The following is a 24,837-nucleotide window of genomic DNA, read 5'->3' on the forward strand; positions in this document are numbered from 1 at the left end:
TAAATTAATAGAGTCTTAGTTTATTTGTTAAAGTATATGTGAATTTAGAGAAATTACCTTGTTAAATTGTGATTTAATTTGTTCGCATGGGAAAATGTATGTTGTCAGGGCAGCTAATTAAAAAATCCTTAGCCCTTTGGTGTGTTGTGCTTCTTGCGTCATATTCTGAATGGGGTAGCTCAGGCTGTACTGACGCTTTTTCCATAATTCTTATTAAAAACTCTTTTAAAACTCAATTATCTATGAGGTAAGTGGCTGGGATAATTATTAAAATAAACTGTTCTAAAGTGGCTGATTGGTTGCTGTTATTTTGGATTTGCTCATTTGAACTGACTCGTGCATTATCATCAGTCAGGATCAAGTGTTTTGTTCCAGAATTGTGCGTGGACATGGAGCTATTCAGAACTAATAGAAAAAAAAAATTTGGTAGATATTGCTGTGAGTAGGTTCCTTCTGTGATGAACCTTAAACGTGTATTCAGTGGGTCAAGGCGAAGGTGGGAGAGACTGAAAATACTCACTTTTTGGTATAATAAAGCTTTTGGATAACATAGTAATAAGTCATATAATTGTTTAGGTTTATGCATTAGCAAAAATGATACATACATGTTTTTATTACCAAGGACGATGCGATAAACATCAGAAATAATATGTTTCTTTCATAGTCTTCTGCAGCCACCTTTTCAATTAAATTGATAAAGTCTGCTTTGTTATGTTGATGGTGTTGGCATGTAGCATTGTAATGTTTTAAAGGAGCTAATTCTAATTAAAGAAAGAAGTCCCTTCCCATTTTTTTTACTAAAAGAATATAAAATAAGTGTGACAACATTTAATGAATTAGTTAAATAAAAAATGAAAAGGCAAGATCTCCTAGTACCATTTTTTTCCTCAAGCATTGCTCTAGATTTAGCGTTTTTATGATGTCTAGATAATATGGCTTATTATAGGAGTTCACTTCTGGAAGTTACGGGAATTGCCTTCTGTCAATATGGTCACTTTTTTAAAGAGTATTTTCACTTGGGAATTTGAAAATATTAAAAATGTATACAAACTAATATCTATCAGCAGTTAATTGATTGATAGAAATTCTTTGTTTTATCAGGATTTTCAAATCCAGTGACATGAAGAATGACAGGTGAAATCATCGTCAACCTGGATTTGCCAAAGTTACTTTATACCAATTTGAAAATTAGGTTTGAAAGAAACAGAATTGGATCTGAAATTCTGCACAGCCAAGTGTAGCCCAGAGTTTGTCTTAACACTGTTCATTTAAGTTTGTGTGTAACACACATTTCTCAGAGGATTCTGGCCCAAATTCAGTATGTATGTATGTGTGTGAATATACAGGTGTTTATGCTGGCTTGCCGTTGGAGGTGTTCCAGCTAGTTATCATATCTACAAGGTGAAATAGTCCTCTACAAATTTAAAATACATCAAAGTTTCTTAGCTTTAATTTCTTGGTGTATGTATTAACTATTTTTGGCCTAACTTTAGTAGATATAAACTAGTTCTAGTGAAGGGAGAAAAAGAAGGCAAGAATACATGTTGTCTTCTTTAAACCATATATGAATAGTAGATTTGTCTTTTTCTGTGTGCAGTAGTACCATGTGTTGAAGCCACTAATAGATAATGCGTTTGGAACATGTTTTCACATCGAGTGTGTTCTCTTCTTAAAAAAGTATTTCAAATGACTGAGTACATAACCCGGCCAGTTTAGACATGAATCTGCATACTCTAAGTATTCAGTTTAGTCCTACAATACCTTAGAAGTACATTGGTTTGGTGCAAAGTAAGGTTAGGTTGTCCCTCTCTTTGGACAACAAATTGCCTAAGAGATATTTAATGCAACGTGGAACATGTTGACTCAAAACAGTTTAATCTTAAAATAGAGGTAAACAAATGTTTATATACTTGATCCTGCAAAGTTATAATCCTCAGATTACTTATTTTTAGGTAAACTTGGGCTTCTTAAATATTCATGTTGTAACTGTGTTTATAAATAACTGACAATGTTTTGAATAATTTACAGAGCATGTGCACCAGAGGAAACCACATTTCATTTACTGCACTTATCCCTGATGAGAGAATATATTGATTATGAATTTTCACCAGTAAAAGTAAGTTCTAATGGAGCTGTTATTGGAGGAAAAAAAATCCTGCAAGGTTGTATGAAAACAAAAATGTTGCTCCTCTCCTTTTTTTTTTTTTTTTTTTTTTTTTTAGGATAAGATTCCATTTGAATATGATATTGAAAGGATAATAGATGATTGGATCTTAATGGGTTTCCTTGTAGGCAATGATTTTATTCCTCATCTACCTCATTTACACATTAATCATGATGCACTGCCGCTACTTTATAGAACATACATGGCCATCTTGCCAGAACTGGGAGGTAAGGAGTTCTGGGGATTTTTTTTTGATTTTTAAAGTCTGAACAAAGGGAGAGCTATAGGGCAGAGTAAGAGCAAAAGGTTGGGTTAAACTTATGTACTGTCCTACTAGTTGTGCAGTAGTGGTTGATAATCCTTATTGAATCTGGTCAATTTATTTTTCTTCTTTAGACTTCAGCTGTCTCCATGAGTATTTTTATATTTGAAAATACAGCTCTTCACTGCAGGCTTTTCAGTAATATGAAACAGAACCAGTGTAAAAAATGGGGAAGAAGAAAAATATCACTGAATTTAGCTCTGTTATCTCATACCACTTTTTATAGGACCTCTAAGAGATGATAAATCTGTAGGCTTGCCGTAGAACACATCACTGTCGGTAGTAGTTAGATTTGAGTGTAATTTAAAAAACAGAACATTTTATTGTCTATGCAACATTTAGGTTGTAATTTTCAAATTGTTAACTTGAAAAACCATACTCTGTTTTCCCAATAGGTTACATAAATGAAAATGGGCATCTGAATTTAAAACGCTTCGAGAAGTATCTCACGAGATTGTCAGATGTAAGTACCTTCATAATTATGCTTCATAGAACGGTTCAGTCTGTTACATATGAACTCCATATAGTGCCCTAAAATGCATTATGCCGATGTCTTCATGAACTGCTTAATAACTTGTGTTTTACAAATGGTGCCATGAGCTATTTTATCATGGGATCCAATTAGGTGCTGTTTGATCTTACCATGACTTGAAAGGAGAAAGCTTGAATAATTGGGTTTATGCTTTATAGCCAGCATCTTTTAGCACTTCAGGTCAAATGAGGGTTCACCAGTAGAATTATAGCTCTCAATTATTGATGAATGAATGACAATACTGGGCAAAGTGTGTTGCCAGCAATGATATTCTTTGCTTCCTTACTGGTCAGAACTTTAACTTTTTTGGCTTTTGTGGCATAAGGCATGTCCAAAGACCTTGGAAAGCAACATTTTTTGCAACTTTTGTTATTAACATTACTCATAAAGAGCAATGAAGTGTTAGTATGTCTGAGGCAGGCATCCACATTCTTCATTAACTAACTGACATTCAGGAGGCCGTCCTATTATGTGCCACTGCAGTAATCCATCCTAGAGATTAAAAAAGGTATAGGGGCTCTAGAAATGGAGATGTCAAAACTTTTTGAAGGGTTTTAAAGGAGGAAGTTCATCTGCTGTTCCTGCTTCAGCCCTGTCTTCAGTTTCTCAGGTAGAACTATAAAAGTGTTGGGTATGTTGTACAAGACGATATTACCCAGACCATATATACCTCTACTACTTGTAGGGCTGATTATGAAGTTTGGCAGTTATCTAAATCTTTTTTGTAGTCTATTGCTACCTTACTCTACATTTTTCATCCCTCTGATATTTCTAAACTTGAATCTTTCTTTGCAGTTTGATCGTGAACACTTTAGTGAAGTCTTTGTAGACCTAAAATGGTTTGAAAGTAAAGTAGGCAATAAATACCTCAACGAGGCAGCTGGTATTGCAGCAGAGGAAGCCAGAAACAATAAACAAAAGAAACAGAAGGTTAGTGTTCTACATAAACTACTTTGGAAATAAAAATGATATTTTTTGTAAATCAGTAGTTTGCTAGCCATAGCAATTTAAATTGTACATACGTCAAATGGAATAAACTTCTCTTTTGAGCTTTTTTGGCTATCTTTCAATATATACCTTCAGCAGAGTGTAGCAGTAGCAGCAGGAAATTTCTTCAAATTATACCTGTCACGGTATATCATTATCCCATTCTTTAGTGCAGTTTGTGATTTGTAAGAGCAAGATTTTAACTATTCCTTTAAGAAGGAATGCTTTATTTGTGGTTGTTTTCTTATTTGCCACAGAAGTTTGGAGCAGCTGTATAGTGTTAGCTAGTCGTCTTGACTGATCCTTTGAATGGCAACGATATCTCAGGTACAGGGGAAGAGGGCCAATTTAATGACTCCACTTATTGAAGCTTTTCAGAGTGCTGTAGACAGAAAAAAATCTGTGCTTGGTTTTTTTGAGTCTCTCAAACACAATTCCTTCTGTACTTATTTCCCTCAAAAGTAATTTGAACTGTTTTAAGGTTGCTGAAAATTTGATTGCATAGTTGTGCCATAGCAGAATATATGATGTAGGTAAAATATTTGTATTAGACAGTTTTGGAAATACTTGCATTTTGGAACACAAACAGGCATTCAAATATTTTTGTCTAAAGATGATTGAGATATTGTCTGAGACTGTGTCTTTGTTTGATGTGTATGGATAAAATCCTTTTCCCCAGGCAATTACAAGGGAAGAAAATACAGCATTTCTATACCTAATAATAATAATATTTATTCATATTTATTTTAGCCTTTTGAGTTGCAAATTATGTGGTTATGGATGAGGTATGTGCGTATTAGCTTGTATTTTTACCTAATCTCAAATATTAATTTAATAGGCTCAGGAAAATTCTCTGTGTTTGGCTGCATTAGAAAAAAATGAAGTTGTGACCTCTAGAAGTAAGTGCAAATTATTTTTTCATTTGCATATAACAACAACAACAAAATGTTAATTTGAGTATAAATTTGGAAAATCTGTAAGAATTTCATTCCAGAAATTTCTTTAAATGAAAGAGTTGTATAGTCAGCTATTGGGAAATGGAAGTGCATGTAACTGGCTTGTGGTGAGAGAACAGGGCTAAAGCTTTTGAAATGCTTCATACCTGACCAGTATTTCCATGATGAAATACGAATGAGCAAGTCTTCAGTAACATTATGTTTTTGGTAACCATATGCCTTGGTAATTTGTTACACAGATCAGGAAAAATAAACTAATTTGTTGTTTTAGTGGTGTTCGTTGTTTTTTGTACAGCTCTGGATTTTTTTTGTTGTTGTGTTAATTGTGTTTTTAAACTCATTCCACTTATTCAAAAGAAATGCCTTTGGGTCCTGCTTTGAAATTTCTTGTCAAAAATCTATAAATTTAAATCTGGGGGGGGGGGGATTAAAAATTATTTTTTTCTGAAATTACTTTCAAATGGTTTATATTTCTGTTCAGTTCTTATATAATTGGGCTACAAAATGTGTTGCCAATCTTCTAAAGAAAAAAAAAATCTCCAGCTGAAAATTTTGTTTGACTGTTCTGTGTTGCTTTCTGTGCAAGGAAGGAACAAGCATACATAACTGTGAATTGAGGAATAGAGTTCAAGCATTAAATCAAAACTGAATGTCTTGAAATCTTGTTGTGGTAGAGAGCTTATGGAATCTTAATCCATATTTTTTCATGGCTTCTTTCAGCTGTGTTGGAAGATGAACCAGAAGATGATGATCTGTTTGAAACAGAGTTTAGGCAATACAAGAGAACTTACTACATGACTAAAATGGGTGTAGAAGTAGTTTCTGAGTAAGTGTTTGCTTCTTTTTTTCTTTTTTTTTTTTAATACAAAAGACAGGTCTTTGCATATATGTAATGTAAAACAGAACGTACATCCATGTTGAAAGCAGAGAGCACATGGCATGGTCCTGTAGTGGTGATGCTTCTGGCTAATGTTAGAAGAGCTACAAGTCAAGTTTTCTGTTAGAAGTATTAGAGGACTAGAGAGGAAAAAATAATCCCTTAGTAGTAAATGAATCTTTAAAACTGTGTGCTTACTAGGTTCTCTAAGTGCTCGATCTTCATTCCTATGTACAAGGTGCCAAGTAGTTTTTATATACTGGTAAAGCTAAGAATTACCTTTTATCTTTTTATTTTAAGTGACTTCCTGGCTGATCAAGCTGAATGTTATGTCCAGGCAATACAATGGATTTTGCATTATTATTACCATGGAGTTCAGTCATGGAGCTGGTAAGAAAAATTGTCAAATGAGAAACTGTTTAAGGATGGAACGGTTTTCACCTTATTTGCTGGAAACATGTAATACAGTTCTGTTTATTTCTCATCTGTGAATGCTGCTGTAGTGTAATTCAAGATATTTTTTTCCTGCAGGTATTACCCATATCATTATGCACCTTATCTGTCAGATATTCGCAACATCAGTGAACTCGAAATCAAATTTGAACTGGGAAAACCTTTCATGCCATTTGAACAGCTTCTTGCTGTACTTCCAGCAGCTAGCAAAGATCTATTACCTAAATGTTACCAGGTAGGGTTTAGAATTAAGTCACGTTTTTCTATCATTTACTGGTTTTGTCTGTTTTATTTTGAAGTAACTCTTTTTCTTTATATTTTATGTATACTCTTAGTTATATTCTACCTCTGAATCTTAAGTTACATACTTTTACTTCTTACTATTCATATATGTTTTCGAGTTAGTAAATAAAACGAAATGTTGAACTTGCTAAGTAGTTTGACCAGGGCAGTTAAATGATAATTCTTTAACTCCTATACAGCCTTGAGCTGGTTTTAGTACCAGATTTCATCTCTCTCTTCCTAGAAATACTGCTAAATTGTCTCTTATATTGTTTGATTCTCCTATTGTATTTTCATAGCATTTGATGATTAGTCAAGACTCTCCTATTATAGAATATTATCCACCAGACTTTAAAACTGACCTGAATGGAAAACAGCAAGAATGGGAAGCTGTGGTATTAATCCCTTTTATTGATGAGGTACATTCTTTTAATGTCTGCTGAGAGCTTTGTAACAAGTCTATCTATAGATTAATTAAGAAGTTTAGGAGAAGTGCAGTTAGGTGGAAGTTTAAATTAATGCCTGATAAGACCTTGGGAAAACATTATTTGCTGCCTGGAGATCAGGTTAAATTAAGTTACCATAAGCAAAGTTAGCTTCAAGTAGTAGATGTCTTAAATAAGGAATGTGGGATTTTTAGCTTATTTTTGTTTTTTTGATCAGGTAGTCAGATACATAATGTCTTGAGAAAAATGTCTATTCCTAAGTATATACAAAAATGAAGTGTTTCTGTAAGTAAAATAAAAGTAACAAAAATACACAAAAAATAAAACAACAGCTCATTTACAGAAAATCTCTTCACCTGAGCACCAGTAATGGGCAGAAGACTAAGTACAAATTGAGCAGTAGAATGTTAAAGGACAGCAATACAGTAATACTATCCTGTTGCCTGTAGGACAACAATATAATGTATTCGTGTTGTTGTCATAACAAGTCCTATAGTCATATTCTTATCAGACTAAATTTAAGTACATCAAAGAGTGAATGAAAATTAAAATACAGAATAGATATATATTCAGGTAGTGATGCATGTCTTTCAATTGTTTTCATAGTTCACAGTGAAAAGTTGATGGGAGTTAGTCTCTTCACAAAAGACAACAGTTCTTTCTTGAAAAACTTATAATTGTTCAAACCTTTTCCAATAGTTATTTTGGAGGGAAAAAAAAGTATATCTTCTAAAATCCTTCTAGTATTTCTTTGAATGCTAAATCCAAAAGGTAAAATGTGGCTAACGTTCTCAAAGTATGTTTCCAAAAAAGGTAATCTTTATTCTCCAAAGCTATTACACTCTAATTGTCCTAATTTTATCCTGCACCTGGGATATAAGGAAGGGAAGGCTGCTCTTAGTGAACATATTAACCAGAAAAGCGCAGGTATCCACCTTTGTAGTGCAGACTTTCCTGTGCTCATTTCTGTTGCCAGTTTCACATATGCTAATTTCTCTTTAAATTTAGAAACGACTGTTGCAGGCCATGGAATCATGTAATAAGTGTCTAAAAGAAGAGGAGAAACGCAGAAATACTCACAGTGCCTGCTTAATGTACTGGTATGACAAAGATGCAGAGTTCCAGTACATGTCTCCTTGGCCAGAGAGGTTTCCTGCAATTGGAAGGTGTCTTACCAGGTAATTCTGGAATAACTATTTTAGTGTAGACTACAAGTCATTAGAATACTTCTGTGTGCGTTTTAGCCAAAGCTTGTATATGCAGATACTTACCCTGGACAATATAAACTGTTGCATTAGATACTATTTGTTCTGGTCAGCATGGTAGGAGTCGTTGTCCTGTGTCATCAAGAGTTGCTCTGCAAAGCAGATGAACCAATGCTAAGTCAGCAAGAACACTCTAGAGAATTCTTATCCTTTGTATGACACAAAGGATGAAAAATTGGTGCAAATACCTGATAGTAGTGATCTATCAACCCAATAATTCCAGACCATTTGTAAACCATGGTAAGTATTTAGATCCAATGTGGAGTATTGAACACAAGTGTTTTGTTAATTTTCCTCTCAGTTCAAGTAGCTAGCTTTATTTAACGCAGGCTGAGATTTCAAGATTAAATGGAAATATAACCTTTATTGTAGTCAAACTTGAGACACGTTAATAGAGGAATGCCTGTTGTGGGATTTTATTTGGTTGAGAATGAACAGTTGTAAAGATGTATGTTATTACCACATGTAACCATTGCTAGTTTGGAATTTGACAATGACAGTGAATTAAAATAGCAAGGTTGCAACATATTATGGCTTGAAGTTAAGTTTTGTCTTTTCTTAATGTAGTATCTTTGCAGCAATAACGTGAGTTTCATAGTTCTCTTGGATAGATTTCCAGTGGTTGAAATTAATTACCACCTTACAGGGTAGTCACATGTTTTGTTAATTAGTGTTCTTAAGGTTTGAGTGAATAATGAGAGATTCTATAGTTAAAAGCCACTCTGTATGAGCAAATGTTGTGCAACTTGTTTTTTAGGTATAAAACAATACCATTGGATGCTTGGCATGTAGAAATTACCCACAATCAGATAACTAAAATCAACAAGAGTGCATTATATTTTTGTGGATTTCCTACTTTAAAGCACATTAAACATAAGGTAAATGATTTCAGTCTTCCGACATTTTAAATTGTTTCATAAATTACTACATAACATTTCAGGAATTTTTATGTACTATTTTGTTCTTACCCAGTTTTATCTTAGAAAAAGTGGTGTGCAGGTGTTTCAGCAAAGCAGCCATGGAGAAAACATGATGTTAGAAATCATAACTGATGAAAACTCAAAAGATCAAGTAAGTATTCGGCTCCTTTAAAAACAACCAACGAACAAAACTACCCCTCAACCCCCCCCCCCCCCCCCCCCCCCCCCCCAAAAAAAAAAAAGAAGCAACCAACAGTCAACCAAAAAACCTTGTCATGAAGAGACTGAATTTGATAAATAGTCAAATTTGAAATGCTAGTTATTCATATCTTCTCAATAGTGTACTAGAAGAGAAAAACATTTAGGGTAATTCCAAAACAGATTTAAAAACTTCCAAAATCTAGTAAGCATTAAAGAGTGGTTGAATATATTGAATTGAATAGTTAATTTAAAAGAATGTCTTCAGATTATTTTTTCTGAACTTTAACTAGTAATGCTTTGATCTCAAAATGAGCTTTACATATAAGTTTCTGAAATTCAATGAATAGAAGGGAAGGTGAAATACAGGTGAATGTTCAAGGCCATGGAATGAATTGCTGGAGTAGGAGCTCCCGAGTTCTTAGCTGCCAGCCCAAAGTTTAGCCCCTTTGTAGTAGTATTCTTAGTGTATGTTTTTGAAAACAGCTGTTCCATTTCACTGGAAACATCAGCTGTATTAGTTCACACCGAAAGCTTTTGTTGACTGTTGGAGTCAAGAGTTTAAAAAAAAAACATTCATTAGCATTAAAATGCTAACTTTGCATAGGGAACAGTCTAGAATTTTGGGAAACTGCCGAAAGATTTGACTTTGTCCTAACTTCAGTCTATTATATGTCTGGCATCTCAGTAGTGTTTCTGGCATTTCCCTATGGTGGTTGTCAGATACTGTTAGGTAAGGACTTGGTGAGGCTCTCTCATGACAAACTAATAGTTGGAAATGATATAATGGTAAGGAAGAAGGGCCTTCACATCACTGCCTCTTGTGTTGTGTTGTGGAGTATACAGGCACTTCTTATCAGTATCTTTACATCAACATAGCAGTTACACCTTCCACTTAAATGAAATTGATTGATAGAGGAATTAGAAGAAAGAGTTGATGCAGAGACATTAAGAAGCAAAATATTTTTTTGAAAATCCTTTCCAGGACATTAGTTGATAATCAAAAATACCAGGTAGCAAAAGACAAATCCAGGAAAATAAATGGAAGAAAAAAGTTTCAAAGACTTACATAAATTAATTAAAAAAGGAAAAAAAGAGAAAAGGAAAACAACAAAGTGAGTGTTTATGCTAGAGAGATGGGAAGAGTGATAGGTGGCAAAGAGTTAAATAAGCAAAAATAGTAGTTTAAAAGATAGCTGAAACTAATTGGATGAAGAGAATATAATATGAGACTAAAATTACAAATGCTAGGAAAGTCCTGGACATAAGTGCTGTTACTTTGTTTCCATGAGATACAGACATAAAATCTGTAGTACAAAATATTGTACTAATCTCAAATTTTTAGTTCGATTATTATGTCCCAGAGATGCAAATTGTTCTAAATGATCTACCATACACACACACACAAAAAAAGGAAGCATTTACTAGAAATGGAAGTCGACCCCAGTCTTATAACTAACATATACAAGTTGTAAGCAGACACACTTGGAATGTGATACTCTTCCTAAAATATAAAATGTGGTTCTCTTCATCATTTCTAATCTGATTATATGTAGTATGTATCAAAATAAAATTAGTAAGCTAAAATTAATCTCTTCTGCAAGAAAAAAAAGTTCTTTAGTGATTTTTATTGAAAAACAATCTGAATTTTTTTTCTTAAAATAATTTGAGTTTGTTAAAAAAGAGTAATAATAGTAACTTCTGATTTTTTCAGACAGTCGAAAATGTTGCCAGTTTGATACTTGGAAAGCTTGTTTTTGTTAACTGGCCACACCTTGAAGAAGCCAGAGTTGTTGCTGTGTCAGATGGAGAAACCAAGTAAGTGATGTTTCATAGGTAATTAATTGCCTTCTTTATCATTTCTTTCTGAACAAGTTCATTAGGCTGTATAAAAAAGTTTTGGTTTTGTTGTAATGTTTATTAACAGCAATTTAGTCCAGATGTATCCAAGGCTGTTTGATGGAAGAATCTGTTTAGCATCATTCTGAGCTTTGGTTATCAGCGTAGAAGTCTAGTCCTTCAATATTTCACTCTAGATTTAGAAGTTTAGGAGAGCTCATTCTTAACTTTGGGAGAAAAAAGCACATATAGAAATCCAAATGGAATAATGTAGAAGAGAACATTTCTATGCAATCTTCCTTCCAGTACATGCACTGGTATTTCATCTAAAATTACACTGTGTGAACTGTTGTGGGTGGGTAGATAAAAATACAAGTTTTCCATGTCCTTAAAAAATAATTTTGAACTATTTTAAGTTTTGCTCATGGTTGGTTATGTCTAGATTTGTCTCATTTGATTAAATTCATATCTGTTATAATATTCTCAAGGTTCTACTTGGAAGAACCACACGGAACACAGAAGCTCTACATGGGAAATGCGGTGCCCCCAACTAAAGTGGCATATGTTGGAGATAAGGAACAAAGCATGTGGTTAAAAGAAGTGCAAGGTCTTTCAGAGCAGTAAGTAACTTTGAAGATGAAAGCGTAACTTTGCATGTTATTGCTTAGCTTTGTTTTGTTGCCTTATCATAGTCCTAAGTAGCAGGGAAGAGCTGCTGCATTTGTGATAATAAAGGTTAATGAGTTCACTGGAATGAAAAACAAAATTAAAAAATAAAAAGTAACAAAGCATACATTGAAATTTCAGAGTGTGTGGAGTTAGTCATTAGGTGTTTAAAATCAGATGCCATTAAAAAAGAATTTTCAATAAATGCATATCGGACGCTTCTGGTCTTCGTAATCTAATCCACAGTTGTAGGAAGTATATAGAATGGAGTCATATAGTATCAAGGTACAACTTCAATAGCTTAATATTGTTAAATCTGAATACAGCTTACATTTCTAGAGTGTGGTTGACCAACAGAATACACCTGAGTTACTGTAGCTTGCCATTTCGTTCTCCGTCATTTGAGTTAACTGCCCCCAATTACTCCTTACCCTTCCTTTTACCTACTGTAAAGGTAAAATGGGTTTAAATTAACAAATGTAGCTACACAGCGATGGCTGCGCAATGATGGGTAAGCAATTGATGAAGCTGTTCTGGGTGTTTATTTATAAAACAGGAAACAAAACATTAAAATTCCTTTGTTAAAAGTAACTTTTTTGAGTAACTTTTTATTTAAAAAAATAATTCCACTACCTTGGCAAAGTTCTGTTTATTGTAATCAAACTAAATATTCTATTTTGTGCTCAGTTACCAGAGAAGAAAAGGAATAATTATTCATGAAACATCAATAGTTGTGTATGCTCAGTTACTCACTGGCAATAGATATCAACTAAACCAAAATGGTGAAGTATATTTGGAGAAGCAGTGGTCAAAACAAGTTCTTCCTTTTGTTTACCAAACTGTTGTCAAGGTAAATACACAATTTCAATATCTTCTTGCAGTTAGTTCCTTACTCCATTGGGTGGGGGGAAGAACGTATGCACCTTTTAAATAAAAGAATGAACAAAAATAAGCATCTTAAATTAATGTCATTTAGTATATAAAAAATATAATGTGCTTAAGCAAGTATTTTGTCACAGAATCTGGGGCCCTATTGTAAAGTAGAGATCTGTAGGAAAACATGTTTTTTTATCATCTTATAACTGATGATATTTTGAATGAAGTACTGTAGTGGTGCTCTACAAGGTAGCACAGTTGATCGTGTACAAGCATTTGTAATATAGCAGTAACTTCTTTGCACTCAATGAATTATTTTATATTTGAAAAGAATACTTCATAAGTGTTGTAGAATAAGCATCTATTTATACGAACTTTTAAATGATTCTACTGGAATTGAATGACAAATTTAATGGAATCAATTTTGTCTTTTTTATATAGGATATCAAAGCCTTTGACTCTCGTTTTTCAAACATCAAAACTTTGGATGACTTGTTTCCCCCTGGGAGCACAGCCTTTATGCTGGGATCTCCTTACTATGGCTGCATGGGAGAAGTTAGTTCCATTTTCCCCTCCTGGATTTCTTTACTTTCAAGCTGAAAATAATCTAAGATATTGTGTGGCAGTACTGGTTGTTTTGGTAGCTGAAGTTTTAAATAGAACATTCCCTGGTGGTTTAGTCAAAGTAGAGGTTCTTCTGCTTTCCCTGTTTCTGTTGCTGGCATGACAAGTATAAGGTAGCATAGCTTGAATGGAGGATTATTTTTATTGATTATTTGGGATAAATTTTAATACATAGAGGTCCCAATTGGGACCGCTTTCGGTCAAGGATATCTTTGACTTAATGCTGTTTGATTGCCTTTGTGACAAAGCAGTGTTGGCCAAGGAAGGATGATCCTAAAGCATCTCTTTGCATACTGCAGCAAAATTGTTGATAAAATACACTTGAGGATCTATTATCCAGAGACTGCTGTTTTTAGTTTTAATGTGTTGCATTTCTCTCAAAGGTTCAAGATTCACGTGATGTGATCCCAGAAGGTAGAATTCGTGTAGTTTTCAATATTCCTTGTGAACCCCAGCTTGATCCTTTAATACAGAATCAGCATGTAAGTACTTCTGGTTTTGTAGTAAAAGCTTAAATACCATGTTAAACATATTTTGCATTGGTTAATATTTTTAAAAGATGTTTTCATGTTATTCATTTGCCCTTGGTATGTAAATCCTTATCCTTCAGGAATTGCCAATTTTTTGTTTGTTTGTTTTAAAGAAATACTCTGTGAAATACAATCCTGCATATATTTTGGCCAGCCGTCTTGGAGTAAGTGGATATCTAGTCTCCAGATTTACAGGGAGTATCTTTATTGGAAGAGGATCAAAGAAAAAGTAAGTTCACGTACAGAGCTTGTACATGACCCTTATTGGGTCATCGCACAAGAAAACAAGAATCCCAGAATGTGGGGAAGCCTCTGCAATATAGATAATTTCAAATTCATCTCAGTGCATGAGAAAAATGTGTTCTGAATAGATCTCTTCTGGGCCATATAAAATAGAAATCTGCATTAATTATGTAGAGCTTCTGTGTCTTTGTTTTTAAGGAATGTCCTTTAAAAGAGGAGGTGATCATCTCAGTACGTGAAATCAGGCACCTGGCTTTCTATTATAGCTTTCTATTATAGCTGTATATCTGAGTTCATGATTCTAGGTATTTTCACAATAATGTCTTTTTTGCTTCAGACAAAACTGAAGGAAATGGTGATTATTTATTTATGTTTTATATTAAACATGAAATCATTTCTAACTAGATCATTAAACTGAAATACTTTTTCCAGTTGAGCATTTATTTAGATAGAACTCTTTAAAAGACCCCTCAGAGTAAGTCCATTTTAACAAACACCTTGTGAAAGAAGCCACCAACAACACTGTATTCAAAACCTTACCAACCAGCTGGAAAAGTGAGTTTTGATTTGGTGCAAATCATTCTATGTAGGCTAAAATAAACCGCGCATGTTCCTTTTCCCACACTGAGAATAAGAAGCGGACTTGGGATCTAATTTCACTGTACTTATCATTACTGCTAGTAATAATAATTGTACTTGATTACATTTAGCAATTGTGTTAATTAAGATTAAAACTGCTTAAAATCCATAAGGGAAGAAAACACTGTAGTTCTCTGAATTGTGGTTTCCTGGGACAGCTCTCTAAATATGATATTTGAGCATGTGCTTGAGGTCTAATGTGTATGTATGTTTAAAAACATCATTCTACATCGTGGTAAATGACAAGTAGATTGAGATCTCAGTGAAGAGAGAAAGGTTAAATATTCCTTCTGCAATAAGGAATGGGGATGCATGTGGCCAGCTAGCGTACCACAGCTGCTGTCCTGTAACATTCACAGCTGTTGCAATGCTAACAAGTAAACAATACAATGAACTTAACTTTTCTGTGGTTTAAGACTGAGGATTAATGTTTATGTGGTTTATATATGTGTTGTGTGTGCACGTGTGCATTGTTGCAAGTTAATGAACTTTTTCTTATTTCCAGTCCTCATGGAGATCACAAAGCAAACGTGGGGCTGAACCTGAAGTTCAATAAGAAAAACGAAGAAGTTCCTGGCTATACTAAGAAAGTTGGAAGTGAATGGATGTATTCTTCTGCAGTAGAACAACTACTTGCTGAGTATTTAGAAAGGTAGATATTGGATGTGAAGTTCGTCTAAACTATCCAAGGTCATCGCAGTCATGAGTTTGTCCTCTAGATTTGAGTCTTCTAAGAAATGATGAGCTTGCTTTTGGAGATAGCTTGATAAAATTTCTCTTCTTCCAATATCCTCCTACTAGTCTTTCCTTCCAAAGTGAAGCATATTTTGGAATAATTTTGTCAGCAGCTTACATTTGAAAAGTAAACAATAAGACATTAGTTTAAGTGGAAGAAAAAAATCCACATGGGCTCCAGAAATTGTGATGCCCATCGAAGTTTTTTTTGTGTATTACATGATATGAAACAAAATCTCTCTTCCTTTTATTCGCTCTGTAGGGTTCCTGAGTTGTTTAATTATATAGCCAAGAATAGCCAGGAAGATATATTCTATGAAGATGACATTTGGCCTGGCGAGGATGAGAATGGGTAAGCTCTCTCCTTTTTTCTTCTAGAATAAGCAATAAGGATGACAGCACTGAAATTCATGATGGCAGCTAAGTACCTGAAAACATGCTGTTCCTTGAGCAGTACGATTGTTCACTGATTAGTGAAAAAATTATCAGAATGCTGTACATTTCAGTTGTGGAGTCCAAGTCTGTTAGACTCCTGTGTCAAGTCCAATAAATGAGAAATCAAATTTTCAGTGGCTACTTCATAATGCTTGCGTTTAAAGTAACCCTCAGTATGCTTTATTATGAAATATTGACAGCCACCTAAAGATCATTTTTGGAGAAAAAGTTGTAATTATTTTAAGTGTTTAAGATCACTTTGATTTTGAAAAATAACACCTGCAGAATTCTAAGTAATTTGCACATTTTAGTATACATTCAATCAGTTTCACGGGAGACAGGAAGCAACCTTGGTTCTAGATACAGTATAGTAACATTAAAAGAAACTTCTGTTGCGTAGTATACCCTGTTCATGGGTCTAAGCTGGTAAGCCTGTATCAGGTGCGTATATCATCATGGGACTCTTGTGTTATAAGAATTTCAGGTTTGTGCTCCATTTTACAGTAGAGGCATGCTCTGAAGTTCCTTTTTACTGTACTGTGAGAAATAGTTGGTCTCAGAACCTTAGATCACAGCTGAACACGGTTGGATGAAAACATAACTTACTGAATATTTTTAAATAATTTCTGTTTTTCATGATTATTTTTTTTGGCTGAGACAAAACTTGAGGTTATAGTTTTTGAAACAGTACAGCATAATTCGGATAATTTTTTTGACCCCTTCTGTAAAGTCATAGAGCACTCTTAGATCGTTTAATTTATGAATGTATACAAGCATCATGCCTGTGTCGTAATACTTGACTGGGAACCTGGTAAAAATGTTTAGTTTATATAGTTGTAATTCATGTCCTCTTTTATGTAGAGCTGAGAAAGTTCAAGAAATTGTTGCCTGGTTAAAGGCACATCCTGTCTCTGCTTTATCTCGCTCATCTTGTGACTTACAAATTTTGGATGCAGCCATTGTTGAGAAAATTGAAGAAGAAATAGAGAAATGCAAGGTACGTACATGTCTTGATGTCACTGTGGGCAATGGGGAACCAAAAAGTAGTTGCTCGTTATTTTTGAGGTTCCTAAATTAGAAGGAGACAATGGAAGATTAGTTGTCATTCCAAAGAAAAGGAATATAAGATATGAATTTGCAATGTAAATTGTCACAGGAATTCAGTTATTGATTCATCTCATTATTGAACTTTTTTAATTGACTCACTGTTTTTGAGGTGATTCAGCAGCATTAGGTTACACGCTGAACTCTTTTTGGTGATTTCAGAAAGGAACAGTTATCAGTATATGTTCTGAACTTCTGTAGTGCTGTTTCCAAGTGCAATCATAGCTCTTCTTCTGTTGCAGTTTCTCTTTTGTGAAAATTTGTTTAATGAGGAAAATTAGAAAGTTATTTTCTCCAGGCCACAGATCAAAGAAGGGACCAAGAGAGGAGTTACTAAAGCCAAAGTTGAAGGCAAAGCCATATGAAATGATGGGCTAATTTCCTTGAAATTACTTGCAAGGACAGTGATAAAATCAGTCTGAATTTTGGAATTAGTTGGACAATACAAGCTCTTTCAGTAAGAAATCAGTCATGTTTTAAAAACTGGATTTAGTCAACTTTTTAGTCAGGTTTCATGAAGTATAAGGGGTTCTCATTGTGTAAAAGAAACAAAATAATTCTACATTATATTTTCAAGTGATTTGTTGTACCTGAAATTTAGTGCTGGTTCCTACACTAGTTTTTAATGACTTTGTTTCTATCCTTTAGCAAAGAAAGAGCAACAAGAAGGTGCGAGTAACTGTGAAACCCCATTTGCTATACAGAGTAAGTGACATGAAAAGTTGTGGGATTTTGTTGTTTTTTGTTGTTATTGGTTTTTTAATTTACGTTGCCCAGATCATATCTATTTTACGCATTTTCAGCTTTGAGAAAGCAGAATTTTAGGTCAGTATTAATATGGGAAAAAATGTTTCCTGGTGCCTTCTAGAAAATCAATTTGAAAGTGGTAGTCTCTCTAAAGGGAGAGAATATCTGCTAACTACAAATTCATTTGTGCATTATATCGATGTTCAGTTCTTCTCTATGTTCTGACTTTCATGCTCCTGCAGTTCTCTTTGGCTGTATAATGAAGGCAAAATGGAATGTACTTTTCATTTGTCTCCTCTTCCCTGTTTTCCTTTTTGTTCAGTTCTTGACATATGACCAGCTGCTCATCTGCCTGATATTTCTCAGATACCCACCCATGTTACTGATACAGGCAGGTTACACTTGATGGTTTTAGTTTGTCTGAACCGATCCCCTTTGTCTGTGTTGGATCATGCACAACGCTGCTGTTTCTCAGGCAGAAGCTGTGAGTGAGAGTTGCAAGAAAAAAAGACTTGTTTGATTTGTGTGTCTGGGGAGAAAGGATTCTATGTTCATCTTTTTTTTTTCAGAAAGATTGTTTTATAGTGTGTTTCAGATACAATTTAAATGTATTTTGATTGTAATCCTCTTTTTTTCACAAATATTAATGTAGTCTTTTGATTCTTGTCAGCCTTTAGAACAACAGAATGGGGTTGTTCCAGATAGAGATGCAGAATATAAGCTGTTTGATCGTGTTGTCAATGTGAGAGAGAATTTTTCTGTTCCTGTTGGTCTTCGAGGTACCATTATAGGAATTAAAGGAGGTAATATTTTCTTCATAATTGTGGCATTACAGCTCTATTATAGCTAAGCTAGTGATGTGAAACCAGGCTTCAGAAAAAGTTCTTTTGTGTAATGGTTGTGAACAAAAATAATTCTCACCTGTAAAGCATATGCAACTTGAAGCTACTAGTGATATATTTACTGCTGTGAAATAAATCTACAGGTATTCTGTTTCAATTTCATGCATTAGCCAGCTGTACTTTGAATACAAAATAACTTACCCTTTGTCCCTTCTTAACATGAAGGAGGCATAGAGATCAATGTGAAAGAAGAAGGGCTGCAAAAAGAACTAAATGGAGTTAAGAGAAGATATGGACACAGTAAAGAAAAGTGGGGGGGGGGGGGAACATTCAATGTAAAATTCTATGAAAGACGATTTGTCTCTTTATTTTCATTTTGGATTTTTTTCTATGATATTCCGATTCTCTTAAATGTCATGGATTTATGTCTTCCTTGGCAAGAAGACTGTCCATAAGTCTATTTCAGGTAAACAAAAGGATTTACCTAAACATGCCAGATGTAAAAATTTGAAATCTAGTAATAGAAATTGTTCCCATGGTATTAATCTATCATTACACGAGAAATAATCAGTGAAAGTAATGTTGAAGCTGTCAGTTTCTGATTGCCTGAATGTGAAGATAGCTGTCATCTTTTTTCTGGCAGTTTCTGACAACAGTGACATGCTGCTGTAAAGGGCAGTATTGTTTATGCATTTTGATAGGTGGTTATGCATGGTGTATTTCTGATCAGAGCATACTTAAAAGGACAGCTATACGTGACTTTGGGAAGCATTTCTGAATTGTTGTTAATAAAGTTCCTAAATCAAGGAATAATAATTTCTTTTGTAGCTAGTAAGTTTCTTTTCATTGTTTATTGCATAACCAATACAGATAATTATGTATTTTAGATTAAAACAGCTACTATCACACATAGGATGACATTTTACTTCATTTTCTATAGCTAGTAGAGAAACAGATGTTCTCTTCGAAGTTTTGTTTGATGAAGAATTCCTGGGAGGCCTAACTATAAGGTTTGTGCTGGGGTTTTTATAGTTATTTCATGCTTTTGGTATAAATGACATGAAATTGTTGGCCTATGGTTTGGTTGAGTGTTTTTAGATGCCTTTTTTTTAAAGCTTTGTTTCTTGGTGGTATTCATCAGTTGTTTTTTTTTCTTTTGTGCTTCTTTTTCTCTTTGAGTAGGGATAATATTTATGAGATATGTTTTGGAAATGCTTTTTAGGCTTTTTTGCATAGTTTGAAGCTACTACCTTTTAGAAGGCAAATATGAGCCAACAGACTGCAGCACTAGATTGAAATGTCTTTCTAAAATGCACGTAAAACAGGTTGTTATCAGTATGTCTTTAACATACAGATTTAAAAAAAAAAAGCAAACAGACATGGTAATCACCTGCTCCTCTGAAAGAGGAATTCTGGACTACTAATAAATGGTACTTACACATTTAACTAACTGATGTTAAAAACCTTGACTGTTCCTCAGGAGATGGAGGCATGGTTAATTTGTTTGGTTTAGTGTGCGATAACTCGTCTGTATTTAAGTAAACAGGTGAGCTTCTAAGGGCAGTAGTTTATCCAGTAGGCTTTATTGTACTGTTGTTTTTAGATAGGTCACTTTTTTTAAAGACAGGGGTAAGAGGAGAATCTTATTTCCTCTGTTTAGCAAGCATAACACAATCCTATTCATTTCAAGAGCATGTCCTGTAACACAGATTCTCTTCAGTATTTAGAATCATGAAGGAAGATACAAAACTGACTAAATGATGCTTGACTTCAATTTATAATTCTTCCAGTGTCTTCAGTTTTCACCTTAGAAAAGAAAATATTATTTTCTGTTTTTTTAACAGAAATACTTACTCCAGAATTATGCTATAACAATTTACTTTCATCTTCAAAATTTCTTTGAGTTCAGCACTGAAAGGTGCGTTATAAACTCAAACAGTAGGAATAATTATTGTTGTTTTGCAGTTTTGAAAGCTAGAGGCCAAACAGGAACACAATGGGATTAATGTTGTGTGTAATGGTACTAGATTTCAGTATTGGATATGGTTTTCAATCTCTGCTGTTCAAACTTGAATCATTGTCTTTTGGCATGGAGGAGGCAACAGTATTATTAAATCAGATGTATTGAAATGTCACCAATTAAACTACATGAAGCAACTGTTAAATTTGCTTTTCTTAAGGTGCTCACCCGCCAGAGGCTATCGTCTGCCGTCAAGTGCCTTAATTAGCCTGTCTCATGGTAGTCGGTCAGAAATGGGAAATCAAAAACTGACAGCCATAGTTAAACCTCAGCCAGCCGCAAATAACTACAACTCATATGCATCTGATCTGTCATCTGTATGCTCACAAAAAGTGCATCTGGGAGGCCTCAACCATTCACCTCGCTCCCTTTTTGTTCCTACGCAAGTAAGACTTAACTTTCATCTGTACAGAAATGTTTTTCTGTAGAAGCTGAATTACAACCATGTTAGCCTTAATGGTACTTTCAAAATTTTGTTTTTATTATTGTATTAGAAGTAGGATAACTTTTACGTTGGAGAAACAATTTAATCCAATAATGAAATGGACTAAAAGTTCTTTACGTGCAGTTATTTTGCTTTATTTGAGTAGCTCCAGTAAGATTTCCCAAAGGCAAATATTCATAGCAGTGACACTGCAGTGGTGTCAACAAATAGATGGGTTAACAGAGGTGAAATTATTTCCTTAATGCTCTGTTCCAAGTGATGTTTCCTGTAGGCTATGCTAATATCTGTGCTCAGAAAGACAAGGCATGATTTTCTTACTAGTTATGATTTACTTGGAAATAGAGTATAGCAGGAAAAATGACAGGTGAATTAGAGTTCTCCTCAGGTTAATTTTCAGCTTCTAACCAGTGACTTCTTTAAAAAAAAAATGTAATGAGTAACTTTACATTGCTATATGTGGTGGAAAAGGATTGTGTTGTATTTTCTAAATCTATAGAAGAAAGAGTACTGTACAAAAGAAAATTTAGGCTTGTGTGTGTTTGCTTTTTCTCTCACTGATTTAGCAACTGAATGGAAGACAGCATTACAATCTCAGGGCTGAAAATCAGGGCACCTCCAACTCACCCCACAAAGGATCATTTCTGAGTGGCAATCAGAAAAACAAAGTGAGTGTCCTGATTCATTTAGTATTTTGGCCCACTATTTACAGCGGGTATCCTTTTTTCATGATTTACAGGTATCTTATTTAAGAAAACCGTGCTGTTTTAGTCCAGATGCAGACTGGGGCAGAACTTGTCCTAGTTCTTGAATTGAGTGTAAAATCCTGTGTTACCTCATTGACATTCTAGATTTTCTAAAGAACTATTGTTTACATAGCTAGTTGTCAGTTCTGTAGTAACATACTTGTAATGTTATGAAGCAATTGTGCCTGATAAGACCTTACAAACTAAGTCAGTAATTATAAAATTTAAGAATATTGGCAGTATATGAGCATGCTTTTGAAACCATTTTGAATTATCATCTGAGTTCAATTATAGTCAGTAATCTTTTCTATGTTAATAACTTCTGAAAATTGTAAGTGAACAAACAAAATCTCAAAAACTAAGCTCATTACAAGTGAAGAGTGATTCTTTAGAAAAAAAAAAAAAAACATAAATACATCATAGCCCATTTTGTAAACTGAATACCTGCAAGTTCTTCTAATGTCAGTCTGAAAAATTCTATTGTCTGAGCACTGTTAAATTTGGACCTTAGCATTTTTGGAATGTCTTTGTGCATGATTAGCTGTTCAAAAGTAGAGTTTATAGGTGCTGAGCTTGTTGGGAAATTATTGTTTCTTATTTTGTCAGGCACAAAGTAAGCAAGATGATGAATTCTGCAGTATATGGCAATCATTGCAGGTTTCTGGGAAGTCTTACCACACTCAGCAAAACATGCATGAGAAGGTTAGTATATAAGCTTTAAACAGATCCCAGGATTCAAAACATGAAGATTCTTAATTCTGTACGTTGGTTTGTGTCAGAAAACTTCCTAGTTAGTAGTGCAAATAAGTTTTGTGGATCAAAGTATTGTTACAGAACGTCTGCATAGCTCTGGGCAGAGGTAATAATAAAGGACTGGAATATTTATGTAAATGATAGATACGTATTTTCCTGGTTAAGGTTTGATGTTTGAAACTCTAGGGTGCAGTTCTACCTCAGGAAATCAAGCTGGGAACTAGTAATCAGTTCTGTAAGCCAGTCTTCAATGACAGCAGCTTTAAAGGTCAGCAAAGAAAACAGGAGACATATAAAAAATGTAAGTACTGGAACTAAAAACTTTGTTTGAGAGAACTTACTGCTTTATGTCATCTTCATTGAGAAGGTTTATTTTTCTTCGTAGTTATTCGCAGAAAGTAATAGTGCATTATAGTTATGTGAGCGCTACATGGCATGTGGTATTGTCAAATACTGTCTCTGGTGTGTATCTAAAGCCATTCCATGATTAATCCCAAACCTTTTTAAACAAGTTGTTTTTCACTATATTGACTTTCCACACACCTGACTTTAAAAAAATATAAAACAAACTAATAATAAAATAATAAAAATCTTGGCTTTGAAATCTCAGTCAAATAATAAAAATCTTGGCTTTGAAAATTCACTTGCAATCATATTAGTAGAATGTAAAATTAGATGTATTATCATACATGCTTTTATTTATTTTATGCTATAAGAAAAGAATGTGCCAAATCATCTTTAAAGTAAGAATTAAAGACATTTGTTGCAAACATTCAAATTAATGCGGCTCTCTGTACTTGTATGGAGTTTTTTGGGTTTGTTTTTTTTGTTTGCTTTTTTAAATCTTGTTTCTTATTATGGTTTTTAAGAGCATTAAGATAATATGCATTCTTATTTTTGATTTATTTGTAGTTAAAGAAGATTCCAAAGTGACAAGAGATGAAAATCAGCCACATAATAAAGTACCAAACAAACAGGTAATTTCTTCTATCCTGAGTAAATGTATTCTTGTTTTTTCATTTTACTCCGATCACATTAATCATTTTAGATTTCTTTTTAATGGGCATATTAGTTGATTCTTTTAATATGTAAACTTTATTTTGGAGAATTTTTTTTTAGAGGTATTTTACAGAAAATGAGAAAAAGAGCTTAAGAATGTAACAATGATAATAAGTGTTTTTCCTATTCCTCTCAGTCTAAAAACTTTAATGTAATGGGAAAACACATTTTACTGAAATGCTTTAAGAATGTTAGCTTGTGAAATCTATTTACAGCTGCATTTCTAATTTGTTTGCATCATAATGAGTAATAGCGTATTAGTGTTCAATAATAAATGCTGCAGTATTATTCAGAATTTTGCAGGTGTGAATAAGTATAATGTCAAACTTCTGAAGAGAAATGAAAGTCCCAGTGTCATTCAGAAGGCAGCAGTTGATGGTCCATGTACAGGTGGAAAGGTAGGATCTAGTTGTTGATTTTCTTGTGCATCTTGAATAACATCAGTTTCTAACTGACTTTATTCCTGTTTACGTGTGTGCAAATTCACGTTGTTAACAGATACAAGACAAACTGGAATAATTCGGTTATTGTTTAAATCAGTTCTTTATAGGTCACTGCTTGTACTTCATGTGCAAAACTTGGTGCAGTCTCTGGATATCTGTTCACACTCTAACAAGATATGCTGTCATCTGCCCAAACTCAGAGGAGAAAAAAAAAAAAAAGCCTGAATGAGCATAATATCAATTTCAAACTAGTATATCTTTCCTCTTGCATCTGTTTGTAATATACTAAATTGATGTATCTTTTTTTTTTTGAATTTGTTTTAAGAAGGACAATGATCTTGAAAGTGTTCTAGCTGCTTTGAAAATTTCCAAAGAGAATGAAGTGCAGACTTATTCCAAGGAAGCAAGAGCTACAAATGAAGAACATCTGTCACCACAATCATTTGCTATGGTCTGTATACTGCAGGAATCATTACATAGCAATTTAACATCTGCTATCTTAGCATCAATGCTTCTATTTAAGGAAACTCAGTGAAACCTCATACAGCCTTCTTAAGCATATTGATGAGCTTTTAATTAGCTATTCTCAAAGAAAATTAACAAACACATTTGTTTATGCTAAGGTGCTGTTAACTGTGCTTTGATAAAAATGTAACTGATGGGAAAAGAAAAATGCAGATTTTGTTTCCAAT

The 24,837-nt window shown here is 33.8% G+C and overlaps 1 protein-coding gene across 7 annotated transcripts in view; it reads left to right on the forward strand.

Moving 5' to 3' along the window:
- Positions 1-24,837, forward strand: part of XRN1 (5'-3' exoribonuclease 1) — a 41,705-nt gene that overhangs the window by 5,382 nt on the left and 11,486 nt on the right. For 3 of the 7 annotated variants that reach the window (XR_007708627.1, XM_035544496.2, XM_050712452.1), the window contains exons 7-37: positions 2,029-2,116; positions 2,223-2,391; positions 2,882-2,949; positions 3,814-3,948; positions 4,844-4,904; positions 5,682-5,787; positions 6,139-6,228; positions 6,370-6,526; positions 6,873-6,992; positions 8,028-8,197; positions 9,042-9,162; positions 9,257-9,355; positions 11,117-11,220; positions 11,730-11,861; positions 12,595-12,757; positions 13,225-13,338; positions 13,791-13,889; positions 14,051-14,166; positions 15,325-15,471; positions 15,817-15,906; positions 16,851-16,986; positions 17,742-17,798; positions 18,511-18,643; positions 19,623-19,692; positions 20,863-21,088; positions 21,711-21,812; positions 22,497-22,592; positions 22,830-22,944; positions 23,556-23,620; positions 23,996-24,100; positions 24,474-24,596. Coding sequence is in view for 5 of the 7 variants with exons in the window: in XM_035544496.2 (XP_035400389.1) it covers positions 2,029-2,116; positions 2,223-2,391; positions 2,882-2,949; positions 3,814-3,948; positions 4,844-4,904; positions 5,682-5,787; positions 6,139-6,228; positions 6,370-6,526; positions 6,873-6,992; positions 8,028-8,197; positions 9,042-9,162; positions 9,257-9,355; positions 11,117-11,220; positions 11,730-11,861; positions 12,595-12,757; positions 13,225-13,338; positions 13,791-13,889; positions 14,051-14,166; positions 15,325-15,471; positions 15,817-15,906; positions 16,851-16,986; positions 17,742-17,798; positions 18,511-18,643; positions 19,623-19,692; positions 20,863-21,088; positions 21,711-21,812; positions 22,497-22,592; positions 22,830-22,944; positions 23,556-23,620; positions 23,996-24,100; positions 24,474-24,596 (3,577 nt within the window). In the remaining 2 variants the exon portion in view is untranslated. Of the gene's footprint in view, positions 1-2,028; positions 2,117-2,222; positions 2,392-2,881; positions 2,950-3,813; positions 3,949-4,843; positions 4,905-5,681; positions 5,788-6,138; positions 6,229-6,369; positions 6,527-6,872; positions 6,993-8,027; positions 8,198-9,041; positions 9,163-9,256; positions 9,356-11,116; positions 11,221-11,729; positions 11,862-12,594; positions 12,758-13,224; positions 13,339-13,790; positions 13,890-14,050; positions 14,167-15,324; positions 15,472-15,816; positions 15,907-16,850; positions 16,987-17,741; positions 17,799-18,162; positions 18,232-18,510; positions 18,644-19,622; positions 19,693-20,862; positions 21,089-21,710; positions 21,813-22,496; positions 22,593-22,829; positions 22,945-23,555; positions 23,621-23,995; positions 24,101-24,470; positions 24,597-24,837 lie in introns of those variants that run through there. The other 4 variants (XM_050712449.1, XM_050712450.1, XM_050712451.1 and 1 more) reach the window with 4 other exon arrangements.

This window comes from Cygnus atratus, chromosome 9 (genome assembly GCF_013377495.2).
Source record: "Cygnus atratus isolate AKBS03 ecotype Queensland, Australia chromosome 9, CAtr_DNAZoo_HiC_assembly, whole genome shotgun sequence".
In the NCBI taxonomy this organism is placed as follows: domain Eukaryota; kingdom Metazoa; phylum Chordata; class Aves; order Anseriformes; family Anatidae; genus Cygnus; species Cygnus atratus.